Source organism: Ictalurus punctatus, chromosome 23, assembly GCF_001660625.3.
Source record: "Ictalurus punctatus breed USDA103 chromosome 23, Coco_2.0, whole genome shotgun sequence".
Lineage (NCBI taxonomy): Eukaryota > Metazoa > Chordata > Actinopteri > Siluriformes > Ictaluridae > Ictalurus > Ictalurus punctatus.
This window is the reverse complement of record NC_030438.2, coordinates 9612401-9637260: the sequence shown is the minus strand read 5'-3', so window position 1 is coordinate 9637260 and position 24860 is coordinate 9612401. Positions and strand designations below refer to the sequence as shown.

The following is a 24860-nucleotide window of genomic DNA, read 5'->3' as shown; positions in this document are numbered from 1 at the left end:
CTCCGTCTCATACCAAACACAGTCCTGAGGTCATGTGGTCTGCATTGGTCAAATCTCTCATTATTTTCTCCAACACTTTCATTATTAGGGGGCCAAGCACCAAAGGTGTGTAGGCACCCTTTTCTTCTTGTTCTTCTTGTACTTCTTGTTGTTCTTCTTCTTGTACTGCTTCTTGTTATTCTTCTTGTTCTTGTTCTTCTTCTTCCCCTTCTTATACTTCTTATTCTGCTTCTGCTTCTGCTTCTGCTGTCTATGGCAGCCCATAGAACTGTCTGGTAAAAAGTTGTGAAATGTGGTACAGTGATTGATTGGAGAGGGCCTAAGGAACATTCTGACCAAATTTGGGCCAAGTCCTGTCAACGTTCTAGCGCCACCATCAGGTCAGATTTGAGCCTAATTTGGAAGTATGTTTATGGTCATAACTTTTGAACCGTGTGTCTAAAATTTTAAAGCCAAGCAACGCTGGATTCCCTGAGTCGAGCCGAGTCGAATGCATCCTGACCACATCAATTTCTGCCTAATGAGATGTTCTGCCATTTCGGATTTTGTCAAAAACTGTTTGGGTTTTTTTTTTCCACTTCTCCTCCTACAAATTATGCCCAATCAACACCAAATTTGTCGGGACATATTTCAACCAACCTGGACAAAAACCATTGGATATTCCAAATGCGGAGAAGCCACCAAACAGGAAGTGAGGCTGCATCTCAGCAGCGACCTTGCGCACTCACACAAGACTCGGCTCTATATTCACTAATTAACCGGGTTTTAATTTATATATCAGACATTTTGATAAAGGTTTATGGGTGATGTTTGTCACTCCCTCACTTTAACCCCTTCCATTCTGTGTGTTTAACCCACAGGGAGGGTACGAAGTACCGTGTGTATGTCGTTACTCCTCTCTTACCTGGATTTGAAGGAGACATTAATACCGGAGGAGGAAGTGCCCTCCAGGCCATCATGCACTTCAACTACAGGTCACAGAAATAAACTCTATCATGGGTAGTTGTGTAGTGTGTAGTTGGTGTATGTAGTGTGTGTATATGGTGTGTAGTGTATATAGTGTGTAGCATTGAGTTTGTAGTGCATCACTGGAGACACAGGGTGTTTGTGTGTGAATCTGTTTGAGTGTAATGTGGTGTGCAGTGGTTCAGAGATTTGAGGTGGCGTTTTTTTTATTCTCACGTTTTGTGTACTGTTCTTGTTCACGTTTTCAGAACGATGGTTAGAGGAGAACATTCTATCATGTCGCAGCTGAAAAAAGAGAGTAAGTGTTGTCTATCTGTGCTTTCATTTCAGCTGTTGTACAGCATTCAGACCCACTAACATCCCAAATAATAATAATCTAACAGATAAAAATCACACAATACTACACAAAAACTCAACACAACATAATACACAGGAAGTAAGGACACACATCAGGATATAACAAGGTCCGTTAAAGATTAGTAAGATGTACATGTTATGTGAGTAATCGTGACCTGTTTTATATTCAATATTCACTACACACCGCTTTGTAATCACACATCAACTGTAATGCTGAGTAAAAACACATTTAAATAACTTAAATAAAATATTATTGTAAAATCAGATCTTTAGGCACAAGCTCTTTGAATATTGTTAATGGCTGTCATAATAAATGAATGCATTTGCATAGGCTCCGCCCACTATTACTACGTTAAAACTGTACTGTAAGATAAAACACCCAATCCCCTGTAAAGCATGCTAGTACATCAGTTTTTTAAATCTTTTTTTTGCTGGTGTTCATAAAATTCACTCTCGCACACACAGACACCTTAAAGTGAGTTGTTAAGATGTTGTTAACTCTCTGTGAACTGTAAATTGGTGAAACGAGAAGTTCCTGTGATGAAAGCTGTGCTGTTGTTGCTGAAACCCAGCGGTCGACTCTGCTCATCACCGAACAAACACTACAGAGATGTCTGCAGAAACTTAACTTCCATTAAAGCTCATGTTTATTATTGATAGCGTCTCCAGTTGAGGTTGGTTCGGTGCTACAGAGACCCCTAGTGTCTGCATACGGTGCAGATTTTCCGCTAATCAGACCCTTTTCCAGCGCCTTCGTGTAACAGCGCTAACTCGCACTGGTGTCGCGTGTTTCTGTGAGACTAACACAATGTGTGGAATGTGAATTCACTCCTCATTTCCTGAACACAAGAACACTGATATTTTGAACTTTCGGCTTTGTTTCCTGTTGAGGAGTTGCTTCACTTCCTGTGTTCTGAGTCAGTACCAACATGAGTGTGATATCAGCAGGGTTGTGGGACACTCCATCACTTTATGGCCAAACCTTCATTAGTAATATTTCAGGTTTTCATCGTTTACACTTTTATCAGTATCTGAGACTAATAATAAAAATATTAAGCAGAGTCTGCTGCTGATTGGCTGATAAATGACGCAACCAGGACTGTACCATTCATCTGGTAGGAGCAGTTAATTCAACACACAACATTCAGTTTCCACAAATGACTTCTGTTTATCTTCCTCTTGATTTCAAGCATTTCCTCTCGCTGTTTTGAATCGGACGCCTCAGAAAGGCTCAGTGTGTAGGATATACAGCAGTCATTAACACCTCGTCCTGTTTCCTGTTCCCACACACGAGCCTCCTGAGCATTTCCCAGGAATGGAACAGGATCCTGATCACTGGGTTTCTGAGATTTTGACTCTGACTCGTGTTCACCATGAACCCCGTCCTCGTTAGCATGTTTCATGTGTGCACTCTTAGCGGGAATTAATGCTAATTAAGGAGAAAGGGGTTCAGTGTGAACACAAGTCCGAGTTAAACTCCAGGGATGAGACGCAGAAATGATCGAGAGGCTGAAGTATGAAGAAAAGCTGATGCATCACTGGTGAAGATTCTCATAAACACCTGGGTGTGGGGAAAACAGCTGTTAATTAACATTAGGTAAACAGGTCTATGTGAAAGTGGCTCATCTCTCTCTCTCTCTCTCTCGTTCTCTCTCTCATTCTCTCTCTCTCTCGTTCTCTCTTGCTCTCTCATTCTCTCACTCTCTCTCGCTGTCTCTCTCTCGCTGTCTCTCTCTCTCTCGCGCTCTCTCTCTCGCTTTCTCACGCTCTCTCGCGCGCTCTCACTCTCTCACTTTCGCTCTCTCGCACTCTCTCGATGCAGTGGGAGATCTGTGGATGAACTACATCTCATTCGGGGGACTGAGGACTCACGCTGAACTGGAGGGAAAACTGGTGACTGAGTTAATTTATGTCCACAGCAAAATGCTCATCGCAGACGACAACACGGTCATCATCGGTGAGTGAAGAACACGCCACAGTCAGTGTGATGTCTACTGTATTTTATTATACTTTATTACACTTTACAACATGCAGTGTACAAAACCACTCAGTGTGAGGAGGATCAATGACTCAGCTGCTCTCTCTCTCTCTCCCTGTCTATCTGTCTCTCTCTCTCTCTCTCTCTCTCTCTCTCTCTCTCCCCCTGTCTATCTGTCTCTCTGTGTGTCTCTCTCTCTCTCTCTCTCTCTCTCTCTCTCTCTCTCTCTCCTGTTCTCCAGGTTCGGCGAACATTAATGACCGCAGTATGTTGGGAAAGCGGGACAGTGAAGTGGCTGTTATTTACGAGGACACAGAGACTGAGACGTCTGTTATGGACGGACAGGAATATCAGGCAGGACGTTTCGGACTGCAACTCCGTCTGGAATGTTTTAGGTGACTATGATTTTGAACTGGAGCAACATAAAGAGCAGTGTGTAATATTTAGTGCCCTCTACTGTCTGAAATATGAATTACAATATAAAAATGAATAACTTTTCCTCCACCTGACCCCACCTCCTGGTGGAACAGCATTTGCCTCATTAGTTGCTTTTATTGTATTGGGCAGGGCTAAATTACTAGATTTCAGCTGGGGGCGGGGGTAATGTTTGGGTCAGAAAACCGTAAACAAAAGACTAAAAGGAAGAAACTAGTCAAATCCACTGCATGGCTTTGTTGCAGAAAAACCCATTTGTTCCTCATCTTTAATATTTATTTAATTATTATACTCAATTTTGGTTCCTTTAAAGAACCTTTGGAACCTTTTGACATAAAGTTGACATTCTTTTCTTTGCTGTGGTACAATTTTTTTTTATTAAAGATCCATCAATCAAACGGTTCCTTAGGGAACTGAAAACACTAAACCACAGAGAATTAACCTGCATTTAAACTTCATGGCTTTTCCCTTGTGTTTAAATGGGTGAATTTTTGGCCCTGAGCAGGACGATCCTCGGCGCTCACACAGACTCCAGCATCGATATCTCAGACCCCATCAGTGACCATTTCTACAAGGAGGTGTGGATGACCACTGCAGCTCGCAATGCCACCATCTACCAGAAGGTCTGCTGCATCATAGTATATTCATATTTATTGTCATTAAATACTTCATATTAATGTTCCACAAATCTGTTCAAAGCATGTGAAAAGTTTGGTTTTTATAAAAGTTATGAATGTAAATAACAGATTTGTGTATTATTTGAGAATATTTCAGCCACATTCAGAAAGGGGGTGCAAACTTTTGTACCATCTAAATTTTTTTAAAAATTTTTTATTAACCCTCTTACCCCTAAGTTCCCACAGTATTATGTCCCATAAGCCTATATTCCCCAGAGAAACAGCACGCCAACCCTGAGTTCCTGGGCCAAAATCAACATTTTAATTTGAACATTTTTAGGCCTTGAAACAACTTATAATAATGTATTTGTGTAATATTACTTTGAAAATGAAGCAGTTCAGTGTTTTTACTAAACTTAGAGCACAATTCTTAACTAGAGAAATTACGAAAAAATGCTCGCTAAAATCCTTATACTCATTTAGAAGTACCATATGAGCATCAGCGTGGTCAATGCCTTTGAATAAATTGAAGTAAATAATAAATAAATAAATAAATAAATGCATTTTAGCGCCTAAAGTCAAGTTTCTGGTGATAATCAGACCAGCAGGTAGTGTTTTCACGAATGCACAGAGATGGTCAGGTTATGACTCCAGACCCCTGCAGTGTCAGTCGCGCTGGTTGATGCTGAAGATGAAGACGGATCAGGGTCTGAATCAGGAGAGTTTGCATCTCTATCAGTTTCGGTTTCGGTTTCAACATCGCCTGAACTGTCACTATCTAGAATCCTCGCTCTCGCCTGTGTAACTGTGTATGTTTTTTCTTTTCACTGTTTTAGATGTAGCTGTGTTCACTGTAGGTGTAACTTTAGCTGGAACACGATTAGCTTTTTTTAGTTCACTTCTACTAGTACACCAATATTCACGCTTGGATCAGCTGCATCGTAATGCCGGAGTAATAACGTAATCATGTCGTGACGTCATGACGTCATCAACCTTCCGGGTCAAAAAATAATAATTAAATAAGTAAGGAATCATAGCAGAGTAATGTAGTAACGTTTACACTGTAAAGCCGCTATATCGGCCTTACGGGTATTTGGCATAGACGACCAAGCCGGTCTATCGTCCTTACGGGAATAGATCAAAGACGGGCAAGCCGGTTTTTCGGCCATACAGGGTAAGAGGGTTAATATCATAACACACATGTTTGTGGTAAAGGAACTAAATGTGGTGTTGTGAGAAATTTCTTCATCTTTGTGTTGTAAGGGTGTGCAAACTTTTGGACTCTACCAGAAATCTGTATCGGTGTAATGTGTGGTGATGTTAAGACAGATCTCGTCGTGTCTCCTGGATTGTGTCTAACATTCCTCCTGCTCTGTAGGTGTTCCGCTGTTTGCCGTCAAGTGATGTGAGGACAAGCCTGGAGCTGGAAGGATTTCTGTCCAAGTCCGGTTTGGATAAAGATGATCCTCTGAAAGCTCAGGAGGAGCTCCATAAAATCCGAGGCTTCCTCGTCCATTTTCCTCTCTACTTCCTGAGCGAGCAGAACCTTCTCCCACCCATCGGTTCTAAAGAGGCAATGGTACCCATGGAGGTGTGGACCTGAGAGACAGAGCAGGTTCCTCCTGCAGAGGGTTTATCTCAGGAGGCTTCTGAGCGTCTGCTCGTGGATTTTAAGGATTTAGAGGAGATTTGTCGAGTTGTGATGTGACTCTGTGTTTTCACTCTGTGGGAAAATTCATTCTTGTCTAACACTATGCAAATGGAACCTGTACGCCAGCAAACACACGGAGAGGAACGTGTTTTATCTCCTCAGTATCTTCACACATTCCACAAAATACCTTCTTGTTTGTTTCTCGTGTCAGCATGCATTTGTTTGTTTGTTTTTTTGCTCTGCAGTTCCATGGCTTCAAGCACAAAGTGCCAAACGTGAGAACCTTTATATGCCGAATGTGGGATGTAATCTAGCTTTGACTGTGGGCCTTGTACATCGCCTTATTTAAAATCTTCACTGTACTGGACGTAAAAGTCGGCCATATTTACACACACACCTGTATGCATTTAATTCATCTTCCTGCTTTTCTGTACGCTGATGAGTTTAAAGCCATCAGGACTTTCTTATTAAGTGCCTCGGGAAGTTTCGGAGAAAGAAACTGCACGTTTGTGGCGTTTAAACTTAAACAGACATTCCCGCCTTTAATTATTATTATTATTATTCGTAATAATCAGAGCCCATTGTGATTGTAAAATTATTATCATTCAGATATTTATGGACATTTTTACTCCATTTAAGCTTGAAATTGTCTCGTTCCAGTGGCAGATCTGTCATTTGCACTTGTGTATAGAATATCAGTGAAATAAAACTATTTCAAGGTTAAAATTAGTCAAAAATGAAAAGAAAAACATTCTTATTCGGCTTTATAAGATATTATATGACCTCACCTAGATTTTTAAACTATTAATTAAACATTTAATTATAAATAAAAAAACATTTAGACTGATTATATAATATTCTGAAATCATTCATACTAAACTTTAAATCTGCATTATTACAATTTTACGAAGGAATCTGAGAATAAATGCAGCGCAGGAACTCCACGGGACGTGGAGTAATGGATCTGTGCGATGAGTGAAAGGACGTGATGATGAATGATTAATGTGTATTTTGATCTCCGTGTTAAGACAGCAGTTTGAATGTTGGTGTACAGGAAGTGGATGTTGTAAATCAGGAGTGGAGTCACACCTGATGACGGCAAAATGTTGATTATTTTATGTTGTTTTATGTTTCACAGAAAATCAGTTGTCAAAAAACAGCCTTTAATGAGTGTGTATTAATATGCATTAATGGGATTAAAACTATTTTCTTGTGATTTGTAAACTTTACGTTGCTTGTTAAGGTTTTCTTCACATCACCATAGTTATAGTTTTCAGAGACGCGTCGGTCATCGCTGCAGTTCAGAGCCGATACTCCTCAGTGATCTGACCGTAACGTCCTCGCTCCAACCCAACGTAGTTCTGTCAATCATCTGACACGCAATCCTTGAGGTAAAATAAAAAAACACACCCCCTACACTCCCCACAGACACCTGAGCCAGAGTGACCTCTGAGCTTGACCTTTGACCTCATCGCTCCACTCGCTGGAGGAGTTCGTGCACAAGTCCTTTGGGAAAAGGTGAGACACAAGGCAGTTGTAAGTTTAAAGCTTAATCACTAGCTTCCATCGTCACTGTGTGGGAAAGAGAAGATAAAACCATTTGTTTAAAACAATTCAAAGAACTGAGTGGATTTGGGTAAAATAAATATAGATATAAACCTATAATATATTAAGGAAATATTCTTATAACTGAGCAGAAGTACTCCGAATTTTAGGTTTAAGAGAATCCCTCCTGGAAGAAACTGGGTGTCAATACTTTTGCACAGTGCATTGATTTCCTCTGCATTTTTTAACTTGCAGCTCTTGGTTTTTTTTAAATGTTATTTTAAGAGAGATGGATTGCCAGTACTCTGAGTGTTTAAGGACAGGTTTTCTTGTCGCGTGTGTGTGTTTGCTCGCTTGTGTGTTTCATCGTGTGTGTGTGTGTGTCACCGTCGGCCCACTGCTATTCAGCAGCACAGAGTCCTCACGTGTGGGTGAAGAACGACACGCAATGTGTAATCTGTTTGAAGTTATTTCTGTACTTCCTGTAGATTCACGTTACAGCATGAGGATGAAGCCCAGCTCGCTCTCCAGCTCCGTGCTGTAGAAAGCATTAGGGTTCTTCTGGGGTTCTTCTGGGGTTCTTTTTCTTCTTGTGAGACGAGATGAATCTACAGATTATCACTCATCAGCTGCTTTCCCTGGATAATGGGGAAAAAATCCAGATTTCCTCATGTCTGTGTTTATGGTGTTTGCTTTGTGGTTATTTAAAGACGTTCAGATCCGGTTTTTCAGCCTGATTAACCTCATTAAAGTGTGAATCATGTCTCACACGATTTCATGTGAAAATATTGCATAACGCTGGCTACGTCTCAAAAAAAAAACTTCCAGAATGATCAGCCTGCATCAACACCAGTTTCATCCTCTTCCACTGTTACCATACAATCTCCAGTGATGTTCACCAAAGCAATACTGATTCTTCACTTCTACAAGAAGAAAAATGTGAGGTTAAGTGTTTAACAATCAAAGTTGTTGTTTGCTTCAGAAGCTGGAGTAGTTAAAGTTCACGTGAAGCCGATGGCGTGAGAGCTGCTGTGTGTTTTTTGTTCTTTGTTTGTTGAGGTTTAGGTGGTGTAGATGTGTAGATTGTGTAGATTGTGTAGATTGTGTAGGTGTGTAGGTGAAGTTGGTGGTTTGCACTGAGTTGGAAATGAGGTGTAAAAGCTCCGGCACCAGGAGGTGAAAGGTAACGCGTTACTGTTTCTCTCTCTTTTAATACGAACACCACCAAATATTAACCTTCATAACTTTATAGAGTTTGATTTATTGCATTTTTTTTTTTTTGCATAACACAGAATGTAATGTAATTAATGTAATGAATTTGGCTTATAAATAATTTTTTTTTTTTAAATCAAAATCAGTCACTTAAAGTCACATGATGGCACACCATCATTTATTTCCTTATTTTTTGTAGTTGCCTGCATTAAACTGTAATTAATCCACACAGAAGTAAACTGTGCCTTTGGTGTGGATCTTTTACCTGGACAGGTGTATAACGTGAACCTTTTAATGTATTAACAGCTAGTTAAAGACTAAACTGTATACCTTAAATCAGTTGAAAGCTTCACTACGCTCACATTACTGTAATAAATACACACTACAGGTACGAGGGCAGAGAGAACCACACTACAGACCAGGAAGGGTGCAGATTAGTAGAGTGTATGATAATCAGCTCTGGACCCCATCGTTAGCCAAAATAATCAGAGACAACAATGTGAAGCTAATGATCACGCACGTGTATGAGGTGCAGCAAAGGATGAAAAAGGAATGATTTGGGATCAGAGAAAGAAAATAATGTTTAAACCATTAGCCTTTGTGTGCTAGCTGGTCCAAGAGCCCAAAGTTTACACTGAAACCCCTGAACATGTGCTAATGATCTCCCTATCATTATTTAATGCACTTATAAATAATGATTTATGGTTCCCTTATTTCTTTTTCCTTCTTGCTTCATTTCCTTTGTTTATTTCCTCTGGAGTTAGAAATTTTAATTTCAGTGTAAAAATCTGATTTTTATGTTGTTATACTCATTTTGTATCCTTTCATCTCAAATTGAATATTGTGATTTGCAGAAGAGTGATGTAAAATCTGTATCTGAATTTCACGCTTGTGGTGTTTGAAATTCAGAAACTTGACTTTGCTCAGAAGGACTGAAGCTGTGAATGTACTCCAGCTGTCTTTATGGACAGTAGGAGCAAATCCACTCGTTTAAAATGTTGCGTGTTTCGCTGATTTTACCTGCATGATTATACACAATCCTTCATATTGAATTTCAGCATCCAGTTACTGCACACATGGTAGGATTCAAATACAGATTTCTAATGTCATGATTCTAACGCTACATTTTTCCTCGTGCACTTCCGTTCATCATCACCAGGTGTCCCCCCATTTCATCTCTGCAGGTCTCTGCGGGATTTTTTCTAAATGCTGAATGAACGCGAACATCACCACATTAACACAGGATTCAGACTGAAATGTTTCGTTTAAAACGGCACAAAGAGAGCGGAGGAGGAGAACGAGGTCTGGTTCTTCAGCTAAAACTGAAAAGAGATGAAAATAAAAACTGAGTGCAAAAACATCCGGTGTGTTTCAGCTGAGGTGTGAATGTGAGGATGAGGATGAAGGATGTTTATTTCCGCCATTGCAGAAGCACGAGGACACAGGAAAAGGGGCGGGGCAGTTACGTAAAAGGAAGGTGAACGGATGTGCATTATCACTCCGTGTTGCCAGTTCCGACTTTTTCACTACTGATGATTGTTTGCACATTTAGTTTAATTATATTCATACATCAAAGCAAATATATATATATATATATATATATATATATATATATATATATATATATATAATTTTTTTTTTACACATATACTAATTCTACATAACCCCACCCCCACATCATCACCACACGTTACCATGGAGACGCCCAACACCTTCTGCATTTTTCTTTCTTCTTACATTCAAATACATATAATACAAACAAATAAATAAATAGATTTATTTATGACACTTTTCACGGTGCTTAAAAATGAGCCAAAGAATTGAACAATGTTTATAAAAAAATTAATAAAAAACAGTTTTAAATTGTAATAAATATCAAAAGCAAAGTAAAATGATAAATAAATGGTAAAAGATAACTAAAGTTAGTAAATAACATTAGTAAAACAGGTTAACTAAAAACTCAGAAGTTTTATCAGTATGAATAAACTGATTTAAAGAAGTTTTTACTTTCGATTCAAAAACATTTACAGAACATGCATTCCTGTTCCAGAGATTAGGGGTGATGGAAAAACATCACCTGAGCTGTGATTAATCCTGAGAATGACTAATAATACCTGCCTCAGGTGACAGCGAGGCAGACAGCGAATGACAAGTGGAATTAGCATATAAATCTTTGTGTAACCCCTTTGAATTGTACCTTGATATTTTCCCTATAGCAATTTCGTTTTGTAGTCCCTTTTGATTTCTATACCATAAAAAGAAATTCCTGTTTATTTGGGTACAGTACTAGGATTAATCTCTAGAGGGCAGTTAACTCTGGGGAATATGATTGACTATCCATAATTATATTTTACAATTAAAATAATTAAAGTAATAGTTACAATTGTATTTCGACCAGTCATAATCATAATTCGATTACTCAGAATGATAATTAGAGACATCTTTACTTATAATTTGAGGTAAGAAATCTGATTGAAGTTATCTGTAAATACATTTTGTCTTGGCAAAATAACCATTTAAGATATCTTTAATGTCGTCATAGACATCGTCAGTTGACGCGTCACACATATACAAACGGTATTTAGAGATATCTCTAATTCAATGTTGTCTAGTCAAAATGGTATTTTCAGGTATCTGAATTGAGGTACAATTTGTTTTCTAATGACGTGAGTGGGATGTGGGAACCATGGCGGCTGCTGTACTGAACCTTTCGGCCTCTTGGAGGAGCTGTTTCTCTGATATTTTAAACGTGCATAAGAATATACTGGTGTGTGATACAAAATGTGGACGGTAAACATACAATAATTTTTTTATGGAATGATGAACCTGACATGTTTTGCACTTTTCAATGGCATTTTCTTTATTCAAAGGATTTGTAGAAGAAATTTGTTTCTTCAAGCTTTATTCTGTCCTGATTTAATAACCTGATGTAGGCCCATAGTATTTCTGCACAATCATTATTTTCTTAGATTAATAGGCATATTTAATTTGGTATATAGGTTTTCATTTGTCTTAAGGAAAGGCAGGGCTTAGCAACGAAGTGATTTGAATACATCATTTAGATATCTATAAAGTAATTTTGTCTAGTCCGAATGTTAATTCAAGATATGTCTTGAGATTTGTCCTTGTCAGAATTACAGATCTCTATAAACAGATTACCCTGGTCTCAGATCCATTTGAGATGTCTATAGTTACATTATAGATGTCTTTAAATAAGATATTACTAATAATAAATTAAATTCAAGACTTTGGACTAGACATAAATCAAATTCAGGATATCTACATCTGTATTTTGTCTAGTTATATGTTAGTTTCACATATATAAAATGTATTTTTGGATATCTTTAATGATGAGGAATTTAAGATAACTTAAATTTGAATGATGACTATTCAAAAACCGAATAGAGAGATCTCGAATTCCATTTTGTACTAGTGAAAATTCACTTAGCGATATCTCTAATTAGAATTATGCATGTAGAAAAAAATAAGTGTTATAAATTCTAATCCACTCCCTCTTGTGTATAGATGTCTCATGCTGCATTTAATATATGTTTAATTGCATGAAAGTATAATATATTTGTATATATATTATATATATACTATATGACTGTTTTTTGCTAGGATGTTGTGATATTGGATTGGAAATCTGTGCACAGGGTTTGTAAGGAGCAGAATGTGGAATGAAAAGGCTGTAGAATTGTTTTTATTGATCATTAGTCTGCTTTTTTTTGTAAAGATCTGGCAACCCCATGTCTCTTCCTTTCTGCTGTCAGAAATGTGGCTTCCTGCTTCTGCTTCAACACACACCAGGAATACAGAGGCCAACATCCACACCAGGTTCTTATGTAGTTTAATACAATTTTAACCATTTTATCCCAGAGTCTGTGTCTTTAAGGTGTGTACACTTTACATCTGCTCAGACTTTAAATGAAACCTTATGGATTTACATCACACACAGCATTTCTCTTGCAAATGATTTGTCCATATCATGAGGTTTTGCAAATGATGGTTCAGAGTGATGTTAATGTGAGCCAGCAAAGATGAACCAGCACACAGCCAGACAGTCAGACAGCAGTGAGACAGCAGTGAGAGGGCAGTGAGACAGTAGTGAGACAGCAGTGAGAGAGCAGTGAGACAGCAGTGAGAGGGCAGTGAGACAGTAGTGAGAGAGCAGTGAGAGGGCAGTGAGACAATAGTGAGACGGCAGTGAGAGAGCAGTGAGACAGCAGTGAGAAGGAGACGTTAGAGAGCAGTGAGACAGCAGTGAGAGGGCAGCGAGATGGCAGTGAGAGGGCAGCGAGACAGCAGTGAGAGGACAGCGAGACAGCAGTGAGAGGGCAGTGAGACAGCAGTGAGAGTGCAGCGAGATAGCAGTGAGAGGGCAGTGAGACAGCAGTGAGACGGCAGTGAGAGGGCAGTGAGAGGGCAGTGAGAGGGCTCTGATACGGCAGTGAGAGAGCAGTGAGAGGGCAGTGAGACGGCAGTGAGAGGGCAGCGAGACAGCAGTGAGAGGGCAGTGAGACAGCAGTGAGAGAGCAGCGAGACGGCAGTGAGAGAGCAGTGAGAGGGCAGTGAGAGAGCAGTGAGAGGGCAGTGAGACAGCAGTGAGAGGGCAGTGAGAGAGCAGTGAGAGGGCAGTGAGACGGCAGTGAGAGAGCAGTGAGACGACAGTGAGAGAGCAGTGAGACAGCAGTGAGAGGGCAGTGAGACAGCAGTGAGAGGGCAGTGAGAGGGCAGTGAGATGGCAGTGAGAGAGCAGTGAGAGGGCAGTGAGAGGGCAGTGAGAGGGCAGTGAGAGGGCAGTGAGATGGCAGTGAGAGAGCAGTGAGAGGGCAGTGAGAGGGCAGTGAGATGGCAGCGAGAGGGCAGTGAGAGAACAGCGAGACAGCAGTGAGAGAGCAGCAAGAGGGCAGAGAGACAGCAGTGAGAGGGCAGTGAGACAGCAGTCAGAGGGCAGTGAGACGGCAGTGAGAGGGCAGTGAGAGGGCAATGAGATGGCAGTGAGACGGCAGTGAGAGGGCAGTGAGACAGCGGTGAGAAGGAGAAGTTAGAGAGAGCAGTGAGACAGCAGTGAGAAGGAGAAGTTAGAGAGAGCAGTGAGACAGCAGTAAGAGAGCAGTGAGACAGCAGTGAGAGGGCAGTGAGACAGTAGTGAGACAGCAGTGAGAGGGCAGTGAGACAGCAGTGAGAGGGCAGTGAGACAGCAGTGAGAGGGCAGTGAGACAGTAGTGAGACAGCAGTGAGAGGGCAGTGAGACAGCAGTGAGAAGGAGAAGTTAGAGAGAGCAGTGAGACAGCAGTGAGAAGGAGAAGTTAGAGAGAGCAGTGAGACAGCAGTGAGAGGGCAGTGAGACAGTAGTGAGACAGCAGTGAGAGGGCAGTGAGACAGCAGTGAGAGGGCAGTGAGACAGTAGTGACACATCAGTGAGAGGGCAGTGAGACAGCAGTGAGAAGGAGAAGTTAGAGAGAGCAGTGAGACAGCAGTGAGAGGGCAGTGAGACAGTAGTGAGAAGGAGAAGTTAGAGAGAGCAGTGAGACAGCAGTGAGAGGACAGTGAGACAGTAGTGAGACAGTAGTGAGAAGGAGAAGTTAGAGAGAGCAGTGAGACAGCAGTGAGAGGACAGTGAGACAGTAGTGAGACAGTAGTGAGAAGGAGAAGTTAGAGAGAGCAGTGAGACAGCAGTGAGAGGACAGTGAGACAGTAGTGAGACAGTAGTGAGAAGGAGAAGTTAGAGAGAGCAGTGAGACAGCAAAGCCATAAATAAAAAATTCAAAGTGGCAACAGTTTAAGAAGATCTATTTTTATGGTATTTATAGATGCGGAAAACTGAATTTTACAGGAGATAACACACAGACACAGACACAGACACAGACACACACACACACACACACAATATCACGAAATAACACACGCACAGCAGGAAGTTTTGCAGCCTGCTGTAAGTGCACCCTGTGCGTGTGTGTGTGTAGATGATGGGCGTGAGTGTGAGCCCTTCAGCCCCGCCCCCTCAGCCCAGCCACTCCCGGTTGAACGCGCTGATTGACAGTGTTTCTCCGCGGTTCCTTTTCACCTTCGAAAAGAAAAAAAATACATCGCGAGTCTACGACCGACCTGCGCGCGCCAATGTAGCACCGAAATCGCTCGAGCTGCAGTCGGTCGTGTGGAAACAGAGAAGAAACCGGGGGACTGCAGCCATCATCCGGGGACCAGAGCGAGAGAGTGAGAGAGAGAGAGAGAGAGAGAGAGAGAGAGAAAAAGAAAGAATATCTGATGTGCTGCTGCTGAGTCTGAGGAATTCCGGGATTTCTCCAGCTCCACATGCAGTTTCCGACATTTTATTTGAATTCTGCAGTTTTTTAGCGAGAACAAAAGCGGACGGAATCATGATGGCGAGCGACTCTCCGGCCCGGAGCCTGGATGAGATCGATCTGTCGGCGCTGAGGGTGAGTAATCTGAGTTTCACACGGAGGATTTGTGATGTTTGCTGAGATACTGATGAGGAAAATGTTGGTCTGGGGCCGGTGTAGGTTTCCGTGCACCTGCGCGCGCGCGCGCGCTTCTGGTGCATGCTGCTGACAGGCGGCGCGTGAAGGAGCGCAGGCCTCTGATTGTCCTCAAGGTGTGAGGTGTGTTCCACATCCTGTAATCTCTGTGGAAAGATATAATAATAAACAATATAAAGACGAGTCGAACAGAGAGTGTGTGTGTGTGTGTGTGTGTGTGTGTGAGAGAGAGAGAGAGTGTGAGAGAGAGACTTTGATCCTGAGCTACAATGGAACATCAGCTCCTCCGATAAGAGCAGCCGCGCGTGCTGTAATTCCGCTGGAATCATGTCACACGGCGCATTTTAACCCGGAGATTTCGGTCTGAAATGGAAACTGTTCCTCTGTTGGAATTTTCGGGATTGTTTTGTTTGGAGACAGATGCAGAAATATTTATTCGCTTTTCAAAGCAGAGAAATTCGGGGACACTTCGCACAATCACCACTAAAGGCACCTGCGTCCTAAATCTTCATCAGTGTCTGTCTTTGAGCTTCATATAAAGCTCTATTCAGCAGATATACAATGCTTATAACGTTATAGATCAGTGTATTTTTGCACAATCCGCCATTTCGCGCGCGTGTGTGTTGATTGTGTGTGAAAGAGCAGCACGATTTTCTCTGGAATGAATGAAGAACTGCGCCTCGGTTCTGATGCTCTTTTGTTCCTTCGCTTCTGATCTCCAGCTCACATGGTTCACATCCACAGTTTTGTCACTGATCTGAGTCCAGTTATGTCAGAAACATGGGCGTCAGCAGGTATTTCTGCCCCCTGACAGGTCAAACCCCTGGCCGTCCCCCTGACAGTTCTCACTGTGCTTACTCAGGGTGCTTGGAGTCGTCTCCACCTTCCCAACCTCGTCATTATGGGTCCCTGGTGAGAACCGGCAGGTCTTGGTGAGCACGGACACGACAGTAATGCAGCACGGTCCCACCTGCAGCGCCTCGCCTCGCCTTGCCTCGCCTTGCCTCCATCATGTCTGGGCTTGAACTGAAGCGAGGTATCATCTGAGAGCAGACGCTCCGCCTGCTTGTGGACATTATAATCACTGTTCTCCACTGCTGCACTCATTCCTGCCCGGTCACATTCCTGCCTTCTCGTGTTGACGTTCCAAATCTTTAGCACAGATCTGAGAAATCTATCGGAGTGATTTGGGTCATGTTTGAATGAAAGGATCACAGCTCTCCCGCCTCGTGTTTTGATTTAGAGCCATCCTTGAGTGCCTGGTGTTAAAGCAGTTAGCGAACTCTAGTCCTTCTGAAATATTCTCTGCTCATCTCGAGAATTCATCTGTCTTGGATGCTGTATTCACATCGTCACCACACCCTTTGGAAAGCTGAGCTCTTCCTCATGCCTACCCAAGAGCTTGTTGCCTATCTAGGGTCTCTTGTGAGTGAAATTAGGTCACGCAGTGCCGTGTGCACGCTCTCGTCTCACTGGGGAAGCGTATCTGTGCCTCACGCTTCTGCTTGCATGGATTTGATCAGCGATGTCACTACATCCCACATTTTCCACTCCATTTTTTCCTTATCTGATCCTCATGCACGAGAAATTGAATCATGGCACAGATTCAGCACCTTTAGCGTTTAGTTTAGCAGCAGTGTTGCGTTTCTGTACATGCTATAAAGATGACACATGAAGTAATTGTGTTAGAGGCCATACTGTATTGTGTGTCTACAACAAAGGCTTTGTATGCAACAGTAATAGAACAAGACCGCACCTGCTCGAAAACAGCCAGCGCTCGGAGCGAATCCTGCGAGGCCCTGACTCTATTCCAGCAGCTCGCATGCTTTATGAATACACGTGCACATGTGCTGCACTTCTGCAGTGTGAATGTGTAAATCCAGATTAACGGAACAGAAGAGCCTTGAACGATGTGTTTGCAGGTTTTTTTGGTTAGAGATGTTAGAAATCAAGAGTACGAGAGAACCGAAGAGCATGTGATTATGACCTGTTATGCGACTGAGGCTGAGGTCAAAGGTGAGTGAAGCGTGGAGTGAAGTTCTTGCACTGAACTCCTGCATGTTGGTATTCAGACCTCAGGCGTAACTACAACGCGCATCGAATCAACATAAACAACAGCATTATTTTATTCATTTGGCTAATCAACATAAAGAAAACCGTCTGCGTCCTGCACGCATGTGATGATTTAGTGTCTTGTGGCTTCATTAAGTTGTGCACGTGTAACCGAGTCAAAGATAAAAGAACAGTAAAATAGGATGTGCTGGATCAGGTGCTATTCTACACTGTGTGCTGAATAAAGAGCGTGGAAGCCATTTTGTTCGATTAAACCAGTGATTAATGGGAGAATTACAACTATTCAGGCAGCAATATATTGGTGATATGAGACTCCTATAAGATTTATTTCCACACTCACCATCTTCCAATACTGTGTGTGTGTGTGTTAAACATGGTGATATATGGTATAAGTGATTACTGCCACAGTGATCAGTGTGACCCCTGTGGAGAAATCCTCTCGGTGTTGTCGGCTCGGTGTGTGCAGTGTTGAGCGTGTGGACACCCTGACGGATATTTCAGCATGTTCGGGGCTTTACAGGAGGTGTGAATGAAAGATGACGTTGGTGACAGGACACAGCAGACCTGATTTACACACAGCCTGAGCTTCCTGAGTAGAAAAGAGCAGAAAGGACGTGTCGACAGCAGAGGCGTGGAGGTGTAATGCCCTAATGTGCTGCTGCAATTGCTTCTGAATTCCTCCTGACAGATCATTTGATTTATTTTTGGGACCAGCGATTAAGGAGCCATGTTCGTTTGCGTGACTCAGAGAGGACACACTGTTTCTCCTGCATCCAGAGGAGACAGATGCACTCTCTTTCTCTCTCTCTCTCTCTCTTTCATTCTCTTCTTACCCATGTGTCCTGATGTGGACAGTGATGTCCTGCTGGACAATGTTGTCACACTGAGGGTGCGTTTGCATGACAACGATGTACTAAAAACCGAGAAGTTTTTCCTTTGTGTTTTTGGAAAGTTTCGCGTACAGATGACAACGTCGTCAAAACGATCCCCGTTCACACGGATCCGCGAAAACGACTAAAACCGCTGTAGTACGCACGCCAGGCCAGTAGGAGGCAAGGTCACTTTGTAAAGAATCACGTCAACGTGTCCGCCATATTGATCCGGACAAGACCGCCCTTAAACACATACAAGTAAATGGAGGAGCTGTGGGTTTTTCTGGATAAAAACACAATAACGTTTACATTTCTCAAACGATTTCACTGTTCATGATCCACGTGGAGAAATAAAATGTTCCGTCTCCACTTACTTACAATCTCCAGAGTTCGACTTCCGGATTATTCTTCTGGATTAATCAATGCTGAGATGTCCCTAATGTAATCTCATTTAATCTACATGAAATGTGCATGAAGTTCTTTCACTGTGGAAATGGACTTTTCTCTCTTCAACCACTTTTAGCTTTTCTTCTGCTCAGAATTCTGTTAACAAAACGTTCATTTTTAAATACTGAAAAACCTCTAAATAGTGCGTATTTAAGTCGTCATAATAATAATAATGATAATAATAATAATAATAATAATAATAATAATAATAATAAACCATCACTGTACCAAACTGGAACAAAATCAGCAAATGCAAATGAAATACTGAGTCAGATGAAATACGCTGTCAGTCCGTCTGCTTTCTGTATTTTATTAGCAGTAGAAGTATACAGATTTTCTCCAGAACAGATCGTTACACAGATAGTTATAAGGTTTTGATTCCCCCCGTGGATGTAGATTTGGGTTAATAATGTGGAGGATGTAATAAACGTGTCTCGACTGGTCATAGCAGTGATGCAGTAAATCTGCACTTTACTGTAGAAACACAAACACAGTCGTGTTAAACGTCTCACGTGTTGTTCTGAAGTACTCACACACACGCCTGTAGACTGAACACTTAATACACATGTGCGTGACAGATTCTCGGTTTTGTTCGTTTACACGGAGACGAAAACGGCGTTGTTTTCAAAAACTTGCACGAACCACATGAGAAGTTTAGTGTTTTTATTTGGAAACGTTGTTGTGTAATTGGTCCTAACACACCGTGTGCTGACTTTCACCACGTTTAGAGAGAATGTTGTGGATAATAATGTGTTTCTCCTTTTAGAGAACTCTTCACATATAAAATCTCCCCCTCGTTTACCTGCTTCACATTCTTCATGCCATCCTGCTGATGCAGACATGTGTGTGTGTGTGTGTGTGTGTGGTGTGTGTGTTTCAGCAGGTCTGGGCTTGTAGTTGCCCATGGCTCATGTGAGCAGGTCAGAGTTCTGCTTCATGTTCTGCTTCCACATGAGCTCGAGAAGGTGAAGTTGCTGAGCTGTATTTTTTATCATTTCCCAGCATGCCCGAGCCTGAGGGAGCTTCTGTCACTGCATGTCTTTTAGCACCATGTTCAGGGTTTTATTCACTGGAATGAATAACATGCTTCACCTCTACAGCCCAGGTTCATAGGAACTGAAGGTTTGTGGTTGTTAATGCGTGTTTGTAGAATTCTGGATTGTGATTGGTCAGTTTTCTATATCAGACATTCTGTCAGTAGTTATTCTGTAGTGTTCTGTTGTGTATGTAACATTGATGGAAGGAGTCTCCAGTGTCAGCTGGAACTTTTTCTGTTTTTTGTTTTCTGACCTCTTCAGGAGAGAGGCGTTTACACTTTGTGGTTTCTCACTAACGCGACACGCTGTGTGTGGTTTTTTTTTTTAAATTTTGTTTTTTTTTTGTCTTAACAAAGAGGAAAAAGTCTGGCTGAGGGAACGTCTGTTTATCAGAACGGATGAGGACGGGAAGGAAAATAATCAACTTCAGGCCGGTTACTCTGCTTCATCACACAACTCCTTCACTCAACGTCATGTTTACGTCATTTTCTTTAGTTCACTGTGGAACCAGCAAAACTATTAAAGTCCTTAAACTCACAGCTTATTATTTCATTAATTATTGTTTAATTCAGTAAAAGAGAATTGAAGTCTGGAGGCTCACATTGAAAATGTTTTTTGGTTGTCTCACTGGGTGAACCCTTAAATGTTCTATGTAGAACCCTACAAAAAGTGTTTCCCTATCATAAAACCCTTTTGGAAGGGAAGAACCATTAAGGAACCATTAAAGAACCATTAAAAAAATATATTGTTGCTCATTGTTTTCTTCTTAATATGTAGAACCTATCATTTAGCTTCTCGGTATGCTGTGAGAAAAATAGGTTCTTCAGGTGTTCTTCTCAGAGTGTACTGACGACTCCTGAGAGTTTAAAGCGTTAAAGAACAGTCCAAAGTTTCTGAAGGGAAACAAAATTCTTCTGACATCAGTGCAAAGAGCCAACACTAATGATCATTTTATTTCAGTTTCTGTTAAGAATGTCTATAAACAGGGTATATGGTTCCACGTTCCACCCTGTAGTGAGATAAACTACAGTGGTCTGCTCTTCAGAACCCAACCCGGTTTCTCTCAGATCCACGCCGCTGGAGAAATAAAGTGCAGATAAATGAAGCGATGGTTCTGTTACTTACAGACAGAACTGTATTTCATATTTCTGCACAGTTGAGGTTTTTTGGTGACGCGGTTAAAGATGTGAGTCATGAAAATTTATTTTGGGCCACGTTTGTCAGCGATAATAACAATACGCCGTGTGACACGTCTCTGACTGTTCCGTTTCTCAGATTGACAACTATATGATTAATGTAGAAAAGCTGAATTTAATAAACGAGTTGTAGATTAAAGGCTGTGATTTGTTTGTCATTGTTTTAGGCACAGACCTGTCAGAGGAAGACGTTTTACACGTACGCCGCCATGTTCTCTTCACAGAAAGCCCAATATAAATTAACTGGATGTGATGTTTTTTTTAATGCATCTGTGCAAAGTAGAACAATTCAGCTGTATTTAATAATATAAATATTTAATAAATAGGGGTGCACGGTGGCTTAGTGGTTAGCACGTTCGCCTCACACCTCCAAGGTCCGGGGTTCGATTCCCACCGGGGCGTGTGTGCAGAATTTGCATGTTCTCCCCGTTTCCTCCGGGTACTCCGGTTTCCTCCAGTCCAAAGACGTGCATGGTAGGCTGATTGGCGTGTCTAAAGTGTCTGTAGTGTATGAATGAGTGTGTATGTGATTGTGCCCTGCGATGGACTGGCACCCTGTCCAGGGTGTACCCCGCCTTGTGCCCCATGCTCCCTGGGATAGGCTCCAGGTTCCCCCGACCCTGAAAAGGAGTAAGTGGTAGAAGATGGATGGATGGATATTTAATAAATAATAATAATAAAAACAATAACCATCTTTTTTTTAAAACACACATTTCATCTATTTAAAATTAATCTCAAAATCCTTATAATGTGAAGTAAAAAGCTGAAATAAAGAAAAAAGGGCAATATTACTACTACTTATAATAATGCAATAAATAGCTGTTAAAGAAAGAATACAATTATAACAATATAAAAGATAAAATATGTAAAAAAAAAAAAAAAAGAAAAGAAAAGAAAAAAGTGTGTGTAAATAGAGGACAAGTACAATAATTGAAATAATATAAAAGTAATGTTCCGTTAAAATCAAGGTAAATAATATTAATACAGTAACTGTTTAATTGTAAAGTGAAAGAATAAATTTGAGCTGTTTTTAAAAAATAAACCTGATGAATGTTTATTTGTTGTTTTCAGATGTTTGTTTCAATATATATTAAAAATGTATATGTCTGTAGGGTAAGCACAGACGTTTTAATATGTGCAGTGTGTAATGAGATTATTGTGTGTGAAGGACAGGAAGTGGTTGATTCTGTCTGTACTTCATCATCATAAAGTCTCCAAGTGATGACCGTCTGTCCATCAGGACGTCTCGGAGTGTGTGTGAAGTGTGTGCTTTCCTCTTTGAGAGACGTTCCTCAGTTCCAGGCCTGAACATGGGCTTTGACACGCACTTTAAGTTCTGCTTTTATCTGGGTGTAATGGAGGAGGCACAGCAGTAATGGTGTGTAATCGAACACAGCTCCAGACCGTCCTGGGAAATCACGCTGCCGTTAACGGTGTGCTGAGGGAGTTTCTGTGTAAATGCACTTCTATTTTCTCTCCTCTTCGGTTCGTGTCCTTCCTGCATCTCTGAACCATCTGCACGGTGAGTTTTCACACCGTGTGAGAGGAGAAACCTCACACTGCTGTAATCCGGCCCACAATCCCACAGCAGATGCTCAAACATGGCAGCCGTCCACGTCCTTTTACTGGATGGAGCGCTGGAGGGTCGTGTGCAGGTCACGGATCGGCTTCTGGTTCAGATTCATCGAGCCGATAGCGAGAACGAGCAGAAGTTTATCTGATGAAGGCTGTGTCAGTCCTCTGCACAATCATCTACTCATTCATGGTTTCTGAGAATCAAACAAACCACATCTCACATGTTCTGAAGCTTCTGAGAGATTTGATACATAAACGCATTAGTGTATTTCCATGATCATAAATAAATAACCTAATCACAGGTCAGAGGTTAACTGGTTTAATAAACTGCTAAACGAATTGTAATTTTAATGAAATGATTGCTAACAAATACACTCAGAAAAAACATTTCTTTGGATGGTCATGGATATTTTCAAAGTTATTTAAAGTAATGAAATGCAACGCTTTGTCAAGTAGCACACTAAGGGCCGGGCGCTTAATAAGTCGGTAGTAAATAAAATAATTATACAGTAGATTTAATAACACACTTCAGACCATACTGTTATACAAACATAACACACACCTTCTGACCAATCAGATTAGAGGATTTACCTGCGCTGTGGTACAAAAAAATATCACATAACAGTATTTCAGGCCATGTCTACGATACAAGATAGGTATCTGGACCTATATAGGCTTCCTGCGGCGTTTAAATGATCTTTTAAAAATGTATTTGATGATACTTTTATTTAACGTGGATAAAAATAAATACATCTGAAAATAAATCTCTTTCTTTGGCATTTTACAAACGTAAAGATTCCGACTACTGTTTCATAATTTAATTTTTTTTAAAAACCCCATACACTTGACATCTTAAAAGTGTGTTGTGATAGAATTGATCACGAGATCATGTGGTCAGTATCATGTATCATGTGTCATTATCAGTATCATGTGGTCATTTCACCCAGCTCTAAGTACGACTTTGTCAGTAACGGTTCCTCAAGGGTTCCTGGAATCTGAATAACGCCCTGTGTGGTCAGGTTCCTGTCGAGTCACAAACCAAAGAACTCTTTATGGTTCTAGAGTGTAGTGAATTTACTGCACTTGTCTTTTAATCTTCAACACATTCAGCATTCGAGCTGCATCAGTTCCTGGACAGTTTTTGAGATAAAACCGTTAAATCGCACACCTGGACCAGCTTTAGATCTGTCTCTCTGACGGGGAAAGGTCTTAAAGGTTCTGTGTGATTTCCTCACACGTGCTCTACAGCTTGGTGTTAGAAGTCACACTTGGTTTGAAAGAATTCGAGCTTGCTCAGCTCCTCCTACACACACGTCCAGAGTCACGTGTCCATGTTTGCACATGGGAACTCATGTTTGTTTCAGTACAGACGTCTTTTGAGGTTTTTTTTTGTTTCATGTCAGCACTTTCGGTTTTAATTCATGAGGCACCTGCCAGCTGTACATGAGAAACGCGTTCGCTCTTATAACCTCTGTCTGATTTATTGTGGTTTCCTGCTTCCTCACTGAGAACCTGCACATTTCTATTCTTCTCTTCTTCTTGTCTTTTACTTCAATCCTTCATTGTGTCCATTAAATAAAGTTTTTGAAGGTTTAAATAAAGCCGTGTGTGATGATTGGCAGCTGGAGAGAGATTTTTAAAGCATCATGTGTCTTCTTTCTCAGTGTTGGACATTTGTTGCATAATTTATTTGCTGATTTTCATAAACTTCACGCTACACGGCTCTGAAAACTTCGAGGTGCGCATCCATGCAAATGACGCTGACTGTTTTTCCCCGAGCTTTATTTGGACCACAAGCTTTGATGTCTAATTTGACTTCTGTTCTACATTTAATCTTTATTCAAACTGCAGCAACCAGTTTATTTATAATCACCTCCGAGTTTCTCAGCTCGGATAAAACGCTGCTAGCTAAACAACGCTATTACTCACCTCTGTTTGGTAAAAATGTGCTCGGGGACGGTTCTGTAATGTGATGAGATCCTCTCCTGTGACTTTTAGTGCATATTTTAATAAAGATATCATTTAAAAAATTAGAATTTCTGTCAGTTTATTGTGGCAAAAGCAAAACATTTAAATAATCATGAAACAAACCAATGATAAAATAGTTTACTACACTCTTCTGCAAAAAGGAGGATTGGATAATTAAGGGCTCTTAGCTTTCTAAAAAGGTTCTGCTTGGAACTCTTTCTGAAGGGAACACTCTGTCGTTAAACGTTCTGTCAGAGAAACAACCAAAGAACCTTTAATGGTTCTAAGAGTCTAAGAGTGTAGCCATGAATTAGAATTTTCTGAGCTGTGATCGTAATAAAACACTTGTGGTGGACGTGCTGTTATCGGAAAATAATCAACTTCAGGGTGTAACAGTCTGCTTTATCACACCACAGCATCATTGATTA

At 41.1% G+C, this 24860-nt stretch overlaps 2 protein-coding genes across 12 annotated transcripts in view; both read left to right on the top strand.

Annotated features, from left to right (window-relative positions):
- The window catches only part of pld1b (phospholipase D1b), a 42803-nt gene extending 35570 nt beyond the window's left edge, over positions 1–7233 (top strand). For all 3 annotated transcript variants that reach the window (XM_017453200.3, XM_017453202.3, XM_017453201.3), the window contains 6 exons: positions 861–974; positions 1215–1264; positions 3146–3280; positions 3543–3696; positions 4242–4359; positions 5732–7233. In XM_017453200.3, coding sequence (XP_017308689.1) covers positions 861–974; positions 1215–1264; positions 3146–3280; positions 3543–3696; positions 4242–4359; positions 5732–5956 — 796 coding nt within the window. In that variant the 3' untranslated portion in view covers positions 5957–7233. The remainder of the gene's footprint in view (positions 1–860; positions 975–1214; positions 1265–3145; positions 3281–3542; positions 3697–4241; positions 4360–5731) is intronic.
- A 7535-nt stretch (positions 7234–14768) lies between these two features.
- tnikb (TRAF2 and NCK interacting kinase b) overlaps positions 14769–24860 on the top strand; it is a 58056-nt gene continuing 47964 nt past the window's right edge. For 4 of the 9 annotated variants that reach the window (XM_017453195.3, XM_017453194.3, XM_017453192.3 and 1 more), the window contains exon 1: positions 14771–15204. In XM_017453195.3, the coding sequence (XP_017308684.1) occupies positions 15145–15204 (60 nt within the window). In that variant the 5' untranslated portion in view covers positions 14771–15144. Of the gene's footprint in view, positions 15205–24860 lie in introns of all 9 variants that reach the window. The other 5 variants (XM_017453199.3, XM_053674744.1, XM_017453193.3 and 2 more) reach the window with 2 other exon arrangements.